General features: G+C 46.4%; 1 protein-coding gene across 1 annotated transcript in view; it reads left to right on the forward strand.

Annotated features, from left to right (window-relative positions):
• The first annotated feature begins 214 nt into the window (after nucleotides 1–214).
• LOC133347704 (transmembrane protein 235-like) overlaps nucleotides 215–16,590 on the forward strand; it is a 38,260-nt gene continuing 21,884 nt past the window's right edge. The window contains exon 1 of the mRNA XM_061560203.1: nucleotides 215–1,012. Coding sequence (XP_061416187.1) covers nucleotides 814–1,012 — 199 coding nt within the window. The 5' untranslated portion in view covers nucleotides 215–813. The remainder of the gene's footprint in view (nucleotides 1,013–16,590) is intronic.

Raw genomic sequence — 16,590 nt, forward strand, 5'->3', positions numbered from 1 at the left:
CGCCATCGCCTCCGGAATTCACTCCGCTTCAGCCGGCGCTGCGTGCCCCATGAGCTGCGTGCGCATGCTTGAATGTTGCACGGAAATTATGTTCTTGTTTGGTATTTGAGGAGTGTTTTTTGTTGTTGTTATTGTTGTTGTTTTTGTTGTTGTTCTCTTTCACTCTCTCCCCCCCCCCCGTGTGCCCACCACCTCCAATCTCTCTCTCTATTCCACTCTCCCCCCAGGTCCCATCACCTCCAATCTCTCTCTCTATTCCACTCTCCCCCCAGGTCCCATCACCTCCAATCTCTCTCTCTATTCCACTCTCCCCCCAGGTCCCACCACCTCCAATCTCTCTTTCTCTTCCACTCCCCCCAGCTCCCATCACCTCCACTCCCTCATTTTTCATCTTTGGTTCACGATGATATCCACCTGCTCGCAACGTCCCTAATCTCTTTCCCCGTTACTAACGAGCTCTATCTATTCTACATTGAATCCGTAAAACTACAGTCACGGTAATCAGGAGACCTGTTGTGACCTCACTCACGGAACCGCGTCATTTCACCAATGTCACCAGTTAGACATGCACCCATTAATTTGATCTCTTTTTTGTTGTTTTACATTTCGAGACATTTCTTTCTGTCCCTTGGTTCTCTCCGTCACCTCCCTCCCTCTCCCCTCCCACTCCTCGCTAAGTCTCCACCCCAGCGCGTGTGTGTGTGGAGGGGGCATTAGCAGCTGCATCAACATCAGCAGCAGCAGCTGCTGTTGCCCTCCTGCACGAGGTTGAGCTGCTGCGCCTTCGAGAAGCAACCTGCCCTCTCGGTGGGGATGAGGCCGTGTAAGAACGCCACGCTCCTGGTGGAGTTCGCCGCCCTGTGCGGCATCGCCAGCTTCGTGCTGCTCGCCCTGTCCGTGGGCACTGACTACTGGTACATCATGGACACGTCCGGCCTCGGGGAGCAGCTGGAAATCGATAAGCGAGAAGAACTCGGACTCACGCACATGGGGTTGTGGAGGACCTGCACAGGTGAGTGATGCTGCAGATTGCGAGCGATGTTACGCGACTAACGCCGCACGTGGTGAGTGATGATGCACGTGGTGAGTGATGATGCACGTGGTGAGTGAGGCTGTACGTGGTGAGTGATCTTCACGGTGTGAGTGATGCCGCACGTGGTGAGTGATGATGCACGTGGTGAGTGATGCCACACGGGGTGAGTGAGGCTGTACGTGGTGAGTGATCTTCACGTGGTGAGTGATGCCGCACATGGTGAGTGATGATGCACGTGGTGAGTGATGATGCACGTGGTGAGTGATGATGCACGTGGTGAGTGATGATGCACGTGGTGAGTGGCTCTGCACTGTCGTGAGTGATGATGCACGTGGTGAGTGATGATGCACGTGGTGAGTGATGCCACACGGGGTGAGTGATGCCGCACGTGGTGAGTGATCTTCACGTGGTGAGTGATGCCGCACATGGTGAGTGATGATGCACGTGGTGAGTGATGATGCACGTGGTGAGTGATGATGCACGTGGTGAGTGATGATGCACGTGGTGAGTGGCTCTGCACTGTCGTGAGTGATGATGCACGTGGTGAGTGATGCTTCACATGGTGAGTGATGCCACACGTGGTGAGTGGCGCTGCACGTGGTGAGTGGCGCTGCACGTGGTGAGTGGCGCTGCACGTGAGTGGCGCTGCACGTGGTGAGTGGCGCTGCCCATTTGAGTGACCTGCACGTGTGATTGATGCTGCACGCGTGAGTGGTGCTGCATGCGATCGTTGCTGCACTTTGGATTATGGGGAGCGAAGTGCAGCGGCGAGCACACTGCACGTAAACCCGGTTACCCAAGTTCGATTCCCGCTCACGGCCAACACCAGTGACGATTATCTGAACCGGTTCTGAGCCTCCTCTAGGTCGACTCAGTCTCAAATGAGAATCTGGTGCGGTTTGGTAAACATCACCACCAGGGAGACAAAGGCGGCCGTGCGTGGTGTTGACCACTCACTCCCTCTTGCGCCGTGCCGGACTTCATAGGTGCTCGCTAACAGTACTTGCTCCTACAGTCTGTGAAGCCACCATGGGGGGGGGGGGGTCTTTGTCATTGGTGCTGCACGTGTGAGTGATCTTCACGTGTGAGTGAAGCTGCGTGCGTGGGACGCGATGTCACGAGCAGAGTGGTCCAGTTACGCGAAGTCCTCCGTGTCTCTCAAACTCCAGTGGGTTCAAGGACCCCCCAACCCAAACACACACATTTTTTTAAGTACTGCATTATTTTGCGTGCGCCGATAGAGCCAGTGATTTTAGAGGGAGTTATGTTACCATTCCTATCCGATGAGCCAGCAGGATTTATTTCGCGAGCCATGATCTGCTGATGAGACCCATGCTAGGGATCGATGAAAGCGTTACAGACTTTTCGTTTTTAAACAAATACCCCTTCGCTCGTTAACACGAGACTAGAAGGGCAAGAGGTCGATAGTCTACGACAAACAATGCACGTCTATGCGGCGAAAAACAGAACCGTGGTCAACTTACCTACGTAATTTTCAATTCCGTATCCAATTGAAGATGCTGCACACGTTGCCCGCACCTGATGATGGCGTTCGCGAAGAGTTGCAGGCAGTGAGGGACTCTTGAGAGGTAACCGCTACGCGTGGCGAATGAGCGGTTTTTTAAAACAAGCATCCATTAATAGGGCCGTTGTGTCATTCGAACGACACATTTCGTCTGCAAATGCGCTAAAAGCACGTTTAAAAACAAACTTTCATTGCACGTCTTCTCAAGAAACAGACTAATGACGACTATCAAGATTGACGAAGAGCGGGTGATCCATTTTTAGATATCCACTCATCCCTGAACGGGGAACCTCTTTGTTCTCAACAAGTGGTTAAGCACTGTGAAAGCCATCGCCACTTACGCGACAGGCGAGACTGAGAGAGGGTAAGATTATGTTTGTTCATTAATATTGGTGGGAGACATGTATCGGTTTTCCAAGTAAAATGTTTCCATCTCTATACATTCTCGCTAATATTCATTTGGAATACCCATTCTTCATTCACGTTTTCTGCCACATGCCACATGCATGTGTAATGGACTGGCACAACATATCAAACAAGCCTCGCTAGTGGGATTACTCTACACGGATCACCCGTATATTGCCCATTACGTGAGTGTTAGTTCATAACGCGCACTTATGGTCGACATAAGAGCATGATAGTAATTTAAATGAATAATGTGTATTTTCCCTAAAAAAAGTGGCTGCAACGTGAGAGTAATATCACGATGTCCATTATCCACGCGCTCGCTCACAAGATGGCTAATAGAAGACTGCATTCGCATTGCAATTAAGCAGCCGGGTGAATACATGAATGGCAGATTAATTTAGCCCGACAATTTGTTTTCCCATCAGCGTCTACACGCTTGCATACATATCTATAAATAATGCATTTCAGTAACATCTTGTCGCAAATAACCTTCACTCCACGAGCATTATTTCAACACCTGGGCAATGAATTGCCCACTTTACTGCAGGATAATCCTAACCCGCGTGTGTGCATGAATGTTTACCAATCTCCTGGCGCTGCAGTTGAAACAATGGGCAGTCGGCTATTTAATACAACTTAATTGTATCAAGCAGTTGAGCTATACACACAGGCTGTGTGCACTGGGCTGTCCAGTGCGAGTCTGAAGCTTCATGTATGATAACTCAATAAGTGCTGAAAATTATCCAGTGAACACGCAACGTTGGACCTACGTTGAGTCAATGGTTCTAGCAACATTCCAACATTGGCCTAATAGAGCTTTAGGCTTGTCAGATACAGTTGCTTAGATGTGTACCTAGAAGATAAATAAGTGGGGTTGAATATAATTTGACAATTAATTTGCCTTCTAAGAAGCGTACGGGGTTTGTTTTCATTTTGAAGTTGGTAAATTCCACTCTTAGATCATATCTTTTTTTTTACAATACCATATGCACATGAAAAATTGGAATTCATTTCTCAAAGGTCTAATGTCAACCAAATATTTTCCTTGCGCTATAACCTAGGTTCCAATGAGTACATATTCTGTAAAATATATATATACGAGTAGAAATACCTTTATTCTTCTGATATTACACCTTTTTTCTGAAATTACAGGTTGCGAAATGTATAGGTACCCCGTTAAAATAGCTCCGTATTGAGAAATTATAAAGGGAGATCAGAATTTTATTTGAAAGCTGATAAACATCTCCCGCCAATCTCAATACGACACGAATTCAATATTTTAACATACTGCTACGTGATATTTTAAGCCATCGTTTTCACAATATCCAGTCACCCGTTGGGAAGGAAATGGGTCATAATACATATAAATAAATGTGGTATCTATGAATGATAATGGTGACGTTTACCTTTTAAACCAGTGTTCTTGATGAGCGTGTTGAGTTTATGCATTGTGTTTTGTACCACTGCCAATGCAGTATCACCTTATAATGTGTATCCATAAATGGAAAAAAAAACACCCCGCTCACACACGTCAAAAACACTTCTTTGAAATAATTACATATTTTGAAAATCGGCGACATTTCTGGCAATGGCCCCACTTCAAAGCACATCAACAATGAAGGAGGCCCATTGCCAAAGCGTCACTGATGACATTTCATTTCATTTTTAGGCAGTGATGTTGACGAGTGTGAGTGAGGGGCTGTTTGTCATCTGGCAAAACAACCCCCTATCTTCTCGCGGTGCCGGACGGGCAACTCTGTCGTGGACAGTGCTGTGGGAGGAGGGCCAATGCCCATTGGCCCTCTCCCCTCATGACGTCTGTGACCACCACAGTGGCTAAACAGAAGCTCTGGATGGGTGCGAGGGGCTGGTAACCCCTCCACCTTCAATTCATTACCACGAAACTACGACTTAAACATAAATATGTAACTAATAAGCTTGTGCCGGAGGCCCCGGGGGGACAGGCGTCTATGACGTCTCCTGGCCAAACCCCAATTTGCAGAGCCAGGAGAATGAATCTTCACCCACAGGGCTTCTCTAGAAACAACGAAAAGCCACTACGGATGGCCACGTGGAATGTTCGAACGCTCACTGCGGAGGAGAGGTTGCCACTCCTTTGCCAGGAGCTGGACCGGTACCGCCTGGATCTCTGTGGCATTCAGGAGGTCCAGTGGACCGGTTCTGGCTCCTGCCACCATGAGGGGTGGACAGTCCTCTACTCGGGGCAGGAGACTGCCAAACAACAGGGTGTGGCTCTTCTTCTGAACAAAAGAATGAAGGGGGCGTGGAAGCGTGGCGGTGAGGTGTGGGAAGCTGTAAGCCCCAGGCTACTTTGGGCTCACCTTCCCATCAACCGGAGGCGAGGAGTGATGGTCGTGGTTACTTATGCCCCCACCGAAGACGAACATCCATGGAGGGATGCAGGCAAAGCCGATGAGTCGGATGCCTTCTATGACCTCCTGTCACAGGTGCTGGCTAAAGTGGCCACTCGGGACAGAGTCATCTTGTTGGGTGACTTCAATGCCCGAGTTGGTCATGATGCTGGCACCTGGTCTGGAGTGATTGGAAGGCATGGGCCAGATCAGCTCAATAACAACGGTAGGAGGCTGCTAGATTTTTGTGCAGGGTGGCTAAAGCACAGCAAGTTGGCACACTAGGGGGCACAGGTGGTGCATCAGCCAGTCATCTCGGTCATCTCAGTCAGTCGACCCGTGGCACCTGGGTCTGCCCCGTGACCTCCTGCCAGCGGGCATTCGACACTTCACGTGGCCTCAAGGTGCACATGGCCTGGCACAAGCGTCGTGGTGACGTCACCGCCACTTAGTGGCGAATGGCGGTTGTTGTTGTTGTTGTTGTTTGTCATCTGGGCTTGTGCACCATTGTCAAAGCATCATCATCATATAATTTGCATAAATTAATGGGTCACCCTGTATATATGTGTAGTGACATATGACGTCACTACCGTGTTGGGTTTGTTCGCATCACGTCACTGCTATGTCGGGTCGGTACGAATGACGTCACTGCCGGGTCTGGCAGTGTGGAGGCTGTTGACGAGTGCCACGGGGGTCGTGTCAGGCCGTGGCACTCTGAGTGAACCCGACCGGACACGTGACTGGATCAAGGTGGGTGCCAGGGGACCTTGGGGGTCACGTGGTCGGGGAGCAGAGCCTTCGCGAGGGTTCGAGAAGGTGGGCGTGGCCTGGGTGTGGCCGGCCATGCCAAGGTGCATATAAGCAGGCTCCGCACACAGAGCGGGGCTGTTCGTGTCCGGGATGAAGACCCCTCATGAAGACTGAAGACAGAAGCCTCTAGTCGTCGTGGCCAAGCAGAAGCCCTCCCGGCTTGGCCACGTTGAGTAGTACCCGAGTGTTCGAGTGTTAGCGAGATTAGGACGGTGGTCACCACCTTAAATATAGTGTGTGTGTTACAGTTGTATTGCAGTTCTGTTAAATAAATAGTGTTGCCTCCGTACGAGTGTGTGCGCCTCTGTGGAACGATTACATATGCATACAGTATAAAGAGATACCGTGAAAAGGAGGAACAGTCGTTGCTATTGCAGGATGTTCTTAAATTCAGGCATCTTATTTAATGCACAATCCACGTGGAAATTATACGGATAACAACCATAGACCTACTGACCACTCTCTCCGTCTTCATTATCGACACGCGTGTGATGGCTCCCTTAACGAGCCTAATGACGGGGCGCTTTGTGAGCCGTGCTCAAAGTTATGCAGAGATATAGTAACGAGTCAGTACGACCCAGAACACGTGCTCACCAAGAGAGAAAAAAACTCACCACATGGCCAAAATACTCACAACATGCCAAAAAAACTCACCACATGGCCAAAATACTCACAACATGCCCACAAAACTCACCACATGCCCAGAAAACTCACCACGTGCCCAAAGAACTCACCACGTACCCAAAAAACTCAGCACGTGCCCAAAAAACTCACAACATGCACAAAAAACTCACCACATGCCCAAAAGAACTCACCACATGCCCAAAAAACTCACAACGTGCCCAAAAAACTCACAACGTGCCCAAAAAACGCACAACATGCCCAAAAAACTCACCACATGCCCAAAATAACTCACCACATGCCCAAAAAACTCACCACATGCCCAAAAAACTCACAACATTCCCAAAAGGCTCACCACATGCCCAAAAGAACTCACCACATGCCCAAAATAACTCACCACGTGCCCAAAAAACTCACCACGTGCCCAAAATAACTCACCACGTGCCCAAAAAGTCTGCCGAACGTGCATGATTTTTGTTGTCATACAGCTCTGGTGAGTTTTTTTAAGTGACGTATGATTGTTGACCACTGCAAAGACAGTCTCTTAATTGTTCTTGCTTTATTGTGAACGCACGAGCTGGATTCCCCACCACCCCAACCCCAGCAAGGATTCCCATCAAGTTGCATACAATATCTGAATTATTTTTTTCTGTTATGTTGCCACTTAAATCAGTACGAACCACTTTAGATGATTATGCAACAAGTCACTGAACCTAGCACGATTGTTCTCCCGCCCCTCAACATTTTCTGGATTCGCGGATCACTGTCATGCCGAGTGGACAAACTTGCAGTAAAACGCACGCCGTTTTGTGAAAACATCGTAGCGGAAACAGTTTCGCGAATTACATCCCACGGCCTTTGCAAACCACCAGGTGGTCTGCGAACCACAGGTTGGGAACCGCTGCCTCTCACCGTGAGGGCATTTCACCCCTTGCTCTGTGTGCCTCGTGAATTTGCACTGCTTTTTGTGTTGAGTTTGTTGTTCTTCACCCGGCACCTCCGATTAGTACGGTTCCTTACGTACAGTGCAAAAGAAGTTCAACATACATGCATGCATGAACGTGTGTATTTATAATGGAATGGAATACACGTTTCAGTTATTAACGCAGCACAGTCGGTGTCAGAGAGGGTTAGCCAGCCTTACAATACCGCTCACATATGCAGTCAGAGTAACCCATTTGCACCATGAAATGACTTCTGTATTGAGCTGCGAATTCAAGAGCGGGTTGAAGATTTAGATATATGTTGAGGTATTGCACTCATTTTTGCATATTATGTGATAAGGATGGATTCGTTTTTTGTTTCCTATGCATGTGGTACGAACTGTAATGTAATGTACAGTAACATCCCCTTTGTCATTCCCCTGCTGGGTGGAGGCCTCCTCACAATCCGACTCTCGTTGAGGTTGGTTTTGACTCCAATCCACCATCCTGGTCACTGCAGATTTGGTGAAGGGGGCGAGAGAGGAGACAAGGACAGATGAATCCTCGCAGCAGTGTCTCTTTGGCTGCCCATCGAACAAAGATGGTCGCCGCACCGCGTGCTTTCAGATGCACTTCTGCGGCCGTCTGGAATGCTCTTCCTCCCGATATTAGGAAGCTACTGGAGCTATGCACTTTAAAATCTAGATTGAAAACTAATTTCTTTAGAACTTCCTTTTGTTTAGTTTGTTGTGCTTCTCCTGCACCTCCGATTATCACGCTTGCCTACGTATGGTGTGAAAGAAGTTCAACATAAATACACGTATCACTCACCACTCATGTTAGCCATGGCCGGGAATTGAACTTGGGTCATAGCCAGAGCTCGACCCTGTCCTGTGACACTCAACGTTTTTATTCATATGATATGCTGCATGTTGGATTGAGGGAGACAGTGTTATCTGCAGCATTCTTTTATCACCAGGTGTGATTAATTTCTGTAATTGACAGTTGAACATAAACTGTTTCACCTGAACTCACTGGGTCACACCTGGGGTAGATTCAACATAACATACGATAGTGCCATTATTTCAATGCCATTATGTCATAATTATTTCAATGCCATTAAAAAATAATCCCCTCATCTGCCACAATTCAAAGACGTGTATGCGTTTCCTTAAAATCTTCGGTCCACTCAATTATTATTCATCATCATCAGCCATTGTCTATCTACTGCTGGATGAAGGCCTCCAATAACATCGCCATCCCTCACTGCCCAGAGCTGCTACCATCTGTATAACTCTCGTACGTAAACGAACCTCATCGCTCCATCTCCACGGAGGTCATCCTCTTGTGGATTCATTCTCTCCATTGGTTGCCATTCTTTTGCCAGTCTCACCCATCAGCCATCATCCTATCTTAATTGTTAATGTGATGTCTAATTAGAGTTTTTTTCCCTGATCCACATGCTAATTTTTTTCTGTCTCCGAGTGTAATTCCAAGCATGCACCTCTCCATGCTTCTTTGGGAACTTTTCAGTTCTGTATTCAATTTTATTTGTGGGTGGCCAACATCACGCCCGGCCGCCTTTGTCTCCCCAGTGGTGATATTTACACACATTTGAGGCTGAGTCGACATAGGGGAGGCCCAGGACCGATTCAAATAATTGTCACTGGCGTTGGCCATGAGCAGGAAATGAACTCGGGTCGCCAGGTTCGTTGCGCAGCGTAGCGCTGCCCGCTATACTACAGGACAAGAATCTCATGGTTAACCGCGTATGGTCGAGCCACTAGGGCGTGCGCGCGATTGGCAAATTGTACCTAAATAAATCTAGCGCGAAACAGCAAAATCCTTGATAGCTAAACCCGCAAAAGGGAAGGGTTTGCTGTACTCACATTCAAGGAGTCAGTCACTGCCACTTGTCACTCCGTCACAAGTGGCAGGGCCACATCAAGTTACTCCATCGCAAGTGCGTGGGCTGAGTCGACGAGCACGCGGCCTAAAATCATTCCAGTGACCAAGACTTAAGTCACAGGGCCACGACTAGCACAGACTGAGTACGCACCGGGACAAAGGCAAGGAGTGGGACAGAACAAGGCAGAGCTCCGTCGTCTGAGTCCTACCCGGGGCAATCTCGAGGGACTTCATCAAACTGCCACCGGTGACACTCTGATCCTGCACGAGACGACGCCGTGAGGTCATCGTGACGGGACAATAAGGGGATCCAGACGCCAATGTTGTTGGGAAAAAGTGGTTAACACATTCCGCGGAGGGAGCTGGTAGGAACGTTGGGTTGCTCGGTCAATGGCCAGGGTCAACGGCGGCGTGGTGTATTCCGAAAATATGCCCGACTGTGAGGGCGGGCACAAGCCGGCGTGAGTAGGTTAAACGTTGAGTTTTATAAGGGCACCACGAGGTGACCAGCCCCTCCCCACCCAGCCCCACCCCTCCCACCCCCCACCCAGCCCCACCCTCCCCACCCAGCCCCTCACTGCATGACGGACGGACGGACACAATAATCCCTTGTGGGCTGGTGGAACCAGTGGGTTCCCACCAGTATAATTCAGTGTGTCTCAAGGGTACGTTCTGCATTGTATTGATGGTGGTGTGCGAGTTGGGTCGTTGATTGTATTGCTATTGTGTTCTGTTAATAGCTCCTGCGTCGAGAGGTAGGCACTACACATAGATGTGGATATAGAACAATGAGCAGCGAATCTCCCGTGTAGAAACAAGACAAATCTACCTTCTGTTACGTTCAAGACATTTTCTCTTCGAGTGTAATACATTTGATGGCGTACATCCTTGAAGTTAATGAATATTATATTCTTCGGTATTTCGGTAAAGTCACGTAGATAGTTTTTCTTTGGTTCTTTCGGTAAAGTCACGTATAACGTAGATAGGTTCAAATATTGCAGCCGAAATGTTATTGTTTTGATGTTGCTCCTTCAAACGGGTGTTAAACTGAACCAGTCACTTGATTCCTCAATCCCTCACCGTGACAGGCACAGGGTCCCATTTTCTTGACACATATAAACATAGACAGCATCTATATACGGAACCCACCCTTCTGACCAGCGTGCAGGTAAAGTATGGTGAAACAACCCCAATGCGACTTACATGGCATGGGGAATACTTCCTCCAGCAGTGAGTGGATCGACATTGGGCTGTACATATTGCGTGGTGCAAGTTAGCAAAGGGGATTTGCAACCCTTTCTCATTAGCAAAGGTGGAGATAAATGTTCACATTTTGATTGAGTTTGCTCACCGCGTCGCCGGGCTATGCTGATTGCAGCCTCGAGAAAATCTGCTGTAAGCCCTCGCTCCTGTGCTTGGGATTACCAATCAGGAAATCAAACAGTGGTGTCCCAACGGCAATAATATACGCTCCATCAATTCGAGTAGTATCCACTGGGGGCCTAACCCCCCTCAATTTAATGCATGTATTCATGTCCGGAGAATATATTTCTGCATGCTGAAATATATTTCCGCATGCTGAAATATATATTTATAAAATTTTCAGTAACAAAAATTAATACGCATGAGCACATCATATTTTACTCACACCCAAGACTTAATTTCAGCTGGGTCTGTTAGGGTCGGTGACTCGGACCCAGCACATCATGTCCAGGAAACGTACCTCTCGCTCCGGCTGTGGCTACTCTTCACGTGCCACCTCCCAGTCTACTACCAGTCGACATGGAAAATGATGCCATGAGAAATGAAGCCCGACCACCACTGAAGGGGAGTGCGTAATAAAAATGTAGATTCACAAAAGACACGCGAGGCATTTGTTAAGACGGGGCATTGCGGTTCGATTTACCTTGGCTTGCATTTCACGGGCTGCCTTTTTCCCGCACAGGAGCCGGTTCTTTTAAAAAAACGTTGTAAGGACGGCAGGGATGCAGCCACACTTTGTAAGTTGCCTTGCTAGCGAAAGGCGGTTATCGATTATATGCACAGTGACCCGTTCCCAGTATTTGCTAATGCTATCAGTATTTACTATGGCCATATGCGATGTACAGATTAAGCATATTTAACATATGCTAAACAATACGACATTGCTGTTCTATAATTGTATTAAACCGACAGCACCAAGCTGGCTGCTCGTGTGGGGTGCCGCCGTGACGAGACGTTTACTGCCTTGCCTGGTACGCAGGAGGTCTTGGGTTCGATCCCAACTCTGACGCCTGCATATTTGGAGTTTTCACGTTCTTCCCAGAATCAACGTGCGTTTAGCACGGTTGACTATGTATAGTGCGAAAGACGTTAAAATTCATAAATAACATGCATGAAGATTACTTGTTTGCGATACATTTTCACGCTATAAGCCACTTCATTGGGCTATCATTTCTGAAAAAGAGCTATTTAGTGAAGTGGGCCTTACCTGGTAAAATGAAAATAGTTGGTTTGTTAGCTACGTTGTTTTTAAATGTGTCATAATTTGAAAAATTACCATTTATGTTTAGTTTGTTAAACGGAGAAAAATGTAGACAAAAAAATGATGTGATTTTTGTCTTAGCTTTTTGGGGGTGTATTGACCATTATCAAATTTTTGTAAAAATATTTGATGATACTGCTTTGGCCGTGATGCACAAGAACTAGCAACACAAACACTGAATGTGCTCAACAACACTGCCTTACAAGAAATATATACGGGTGGCCCAAAAGGCAGGACACATAGAGTGTTATTTTCTTTATTTTAACAAATCACATTCTGGTTACTTAATTTATTGTAACATATGTTCAAACTGACTTCCGTAAACACTAATTCATGCATGAAGTCTCTTTTGAAATTATTTTAGAACATTTTTTTTAAGATTACACGTGTAACCTTTGAACATTCAGCAATTATGTTTTGTCTCAATTCATTCGGGGTTCTTGGTCGAGTTTTGCAAACGACGGATTTGAGGAGACCCGACAGGAATACATTATTTTTTTATTAAAATAGATAAACTATGAACTTCAAGAATACATAATTACAATGTTTAATGCTGGTGTTAAAATGTATGTAATAAAGCGATGTGTCCTGACTTTTGAGCCAACCTGTATATGACCTGTGACGTTTCAGGAAACGGCCCTTCTATAGCACACAGAGTGGCTAGAGAAATTGCATTCATAAGGGTTGGAGATTACACTTAACACCATTGGGCCTTATGAATTACATTTCAAAAATGATATCTTATTCACATGTTTTAAATAGGCATATGAAGTGAACTAATAGTAGCTATTGCGTACCAGATAACCACACCAGTCATCAAAAGGATTACTAAATAAACCCATTCGTATTAAACACGTTCCTTCGGAGTGGGCAGGTAGGAACTTGTTTGTACAGCGGATTCGTGCGATCCGTGTCACGCGGCGCAAGCTGCGTGGGGCGGCGCGTCACGTGGTGCTGAGCCCGCCCGAAGCGCTCTGAAATTCAAATCGAGGGCGTGGCTATGCACGACAGACAGACAAATAATCCCTGGTGGGCAGTGTGGAACTGTTGTTCCTACCTGTAGAAGTAGAAATATACAATGTTGCTGATCCAATGCATTGTGGGAAGGTTTGCTTTTGTGAAGACGAACAGGGCGAACCCCACCCTCCCCCCAGGCAGTGCATTGATGTACGTATTTTGAACTTCTTTCGCACCGTACGTAGCCAACCGTGCTAATTGGAGGTGCGGGGGTAAGGGCAATGAACTAAACACAAAAAGCAGTTCTAAAGCAACGAGTTTTCAATCTACAGTACATTTAAAAGTGCATCTGTCCAGTGACTTCCTAACATCGGAAGAGCGTTCCAGACGGCCGCAGAAGCGCATCTGAAAGCGCACGATGCAGTGACCGTCTTTGTTCGATGGATATCCAAGAGCTGCAGCGAGGGTGACCGGAGTTTTCGTGATGGTTTATGCTCCTTGTTGGGCCTCATTACCATTTCAATAGAAGGAATTTAACTTGCATGGATTTGTGAGGCAACATATTTGGTGATGCTGTGTTAGCAGCGGTGTATACGCACAACCAATAATGTATTTCTTAAACCAAACACACTCGTCAACAATGTTCTTTTTCTGAGAGAGAGTAGTCTGGGAAATAAAATGTTAATTTAAATTCAGTCTAACACATACAGAAATGTGTTTACAATTACAAATATAATAAAATATTTCAGGTGCATTGTACGCTTGCCAGAGGTCGTATGCTTACTAAAATAAATGTTCTACTATATTTACCGTAAGACCCAAATAATATGAATTCCTGCAGTCACGAAAGCTTTAAGTTACGTTAGAAATGTTGCCTCTTGGCAAAAAATAGCTGCAAGGCAATAATAGGCACACAATTAATGGCTGAATGTAACTATATTGCATGACTTACAAACTTCTCGCGGTGTCAATATTTGCATTTCATTGACTCCAGTGAACTGTGGTGGATGCAGTACAACTTTCAAAGCAGAACATTAGGTGCATTTTCGTCACGATATTTGTTTTAATTTCGGTATAGGGAACAAATTGCATAGTTTAACCCTGAAGCTTTAAATTAAATATCACTATATCAAACGAGCTAAATACCGTTCCATCTCACATGCAAACCGGTATTGTTCACACCAAGGGACAATTGTATGCCTCAATTAGCCTTCACAATTACCTTTAAATGAAAGCTAATGTGCACATTGACACAGCACACGACGGCTTACTCTGGGCAAATTATGCAATTATGTCTTTTACTCTTCTATTAGTAATACTATTGCTCAGGCTGGGGCCAAATTGTATATATTCGCATTTATACCGTCTCTATTAAGATATAATTTTTAAAAGGTTTTAATTTGGATTGTTCGTAAGCGAACAGCTCCAACACTCAGAATAAAACGTGTATGTATGTACATGTGCACAGGGGCAGGCAGGGATGATGCAGCGGTTAGCGCGCTGTGCTACCAACCTTACGTCCCGAGTTCGATTCCCGCTCACGATCAACACCAGGGACGATGATCAGAACCGGTTCTGGGCATCCTCTAAGTCGACCCCGGTTAAAATGAGTGTCTATTGCGCTGTGAAAACATCAAACATGAGGGAGACAAAGGCGACACGGCTTTCATAGGTCAAGGCCATCTTGTACACAACCCTTTGTCAGTCGATCCACTCTGGATTAGCGCCTTCACACGCCAGGATGATTACGTGACCATACATCACCATGGGTTTTGCTGCACTGACCACGTAGCCCCTCAACAGCTTGCCACAACCTCTTGTGTGCGTGGATGTTTTACCTCGCTCATGCTTACACGATTCAAGCTCCAATCCCGCAATGCTTCCGAGAATCCAATGAGATTAGGTGCAATTACGATTGATTTGGTCACAGGCTATATATATATGTTTTTTCTTTCCCTTTAAGATGTAGACACTGCATATGTTTTTTTTGTACCTTGCGGTTTGTGTTTTTGCATGAAACGTCATTTTAAAACAGGGTTTAAGAGCGGAAATTCATTTGTTGAATTCATACTTTGATCCTGAAGCCACCTATGATGTTACTATCTGCACAGTTCAGTTTTTGCATCACACAATGCACAGTGCAGTTCCTGATTTTCCCAAGCTGCGTAATGGAAATAATGGAAACATTATGCATCCATGAAATTTACTCCATTTCTAAAATAAATAAAGATGTGATTGCAGCTTGCAGGCAGTGGTAAAAGAGCAGTGCAGCGCTTTAATTGCAACTACAGACATCTACTCTTCATATCTTTGTGGAACATCTAAAATGTCCTAAGGTTGTGTTGTATAATATAACACTTCAAGGACCATTATGCTTCAAATGATTATATGGCCAGGGCTCACAAATTTGGGTTGATTAAATCTGAAGAAAAAAACAAGATTGTAGTTTGAATGCTTTTGAAAAAATAATATTTGGAAACGTAACTTGTTAGATGGTGATCCTGCCACGGTGAAATGGCAAGCAGCATGTACTTGCAATCCCGAGGGGGCCAGATCAATCCAATCTTCCAACACATAAGGTGCAACAGTGGCTGAGCTTCTTAATTGCCCACCCGCCTCTGTCCCCCCAGCAGTTTAAAATTGGTTCAACACAGTCGTTTGGCAGGTTCGCATTTGGGGGGTAAAATGTAGGTGACTCCCAATTCTCCCAAGATGTCTAAGCCAATATGAAAAGCAGGCCAATGATACCCTCTAGAGCAGCGGTCCCCAACGTTTTTGGCACCAGGGACCGGTTTCGTGGAAGGCAATTTTTACACGGACCGGGGGGGGAGGGGGTTCATCATTGGGTCTTTCCCACCTTTTCAAAGAAGCTCTCCAGCGACGTTAGTTTTTTACTCATTTTGGCTACTAGGGGTTAGCAGCTTGTGGGCTCACCAACACTGTGACTGAGACAAGTGCGCAGTGCGGGAAAGAGGCGCAGACGGAAGTGGACTCACCGCTCTCACCTCCTGCTGCTGTGCGGCCCGGTTCCTAACAGGCCACGGACCGGTATCGGTTCGCGGCCCGGGGGTTGGGGACCCTGCTCTAGAGCAGCGGTTCTCAAAGTGTGGTTTCCTGGACCACCAGTGAGTGGTCCGGGACGGTCCTCCAGGTGGTCCGTGGGGCTGTGATGCAAATGCGGGTTGATCCGGACAATAATGACCTTTTGTTAAAAATTTCGATTTAAAGCTTTCGTGACTGCAGGGATTCATCTTCTTGGTTCTTTCGGTAAAATCACGTAGAAGGGAAGTAATAAAATAATAAAAACAAAACATAATAAAACAATTCTCACGACGTTTCGGCTACAACGCAAGCAGCCGTCTTGCGTTGTAGCCGAAACGTCGTGAGAATTGTTTTATTATGTTTTGTTTTTATTATTTTCTTATTTCCCTTCTACGTGACTTTACCGAAAGAACCAAGAAGACCTTTTGTTAATTCATATTTTTACTTGTGATATTAATTTTGTGTAA

The sequence above is a fragment of the Lethenteron reissneri genome, chromosome 26 (assembly GCF_015708825.2).
Source record: "Lethenteron reissneri isolate LAM-NWPU_2019-01 chromosome 26, ASM1570882v1, whole genome shotgun sequence".
Classification (NCBI taxonomy): Eukaryota; Metazoa; Chordata; class Hyperoartia; order Petromyzontiformes; family Petromyzontidae; genus Lethenteron; species Lethenteron reissneri.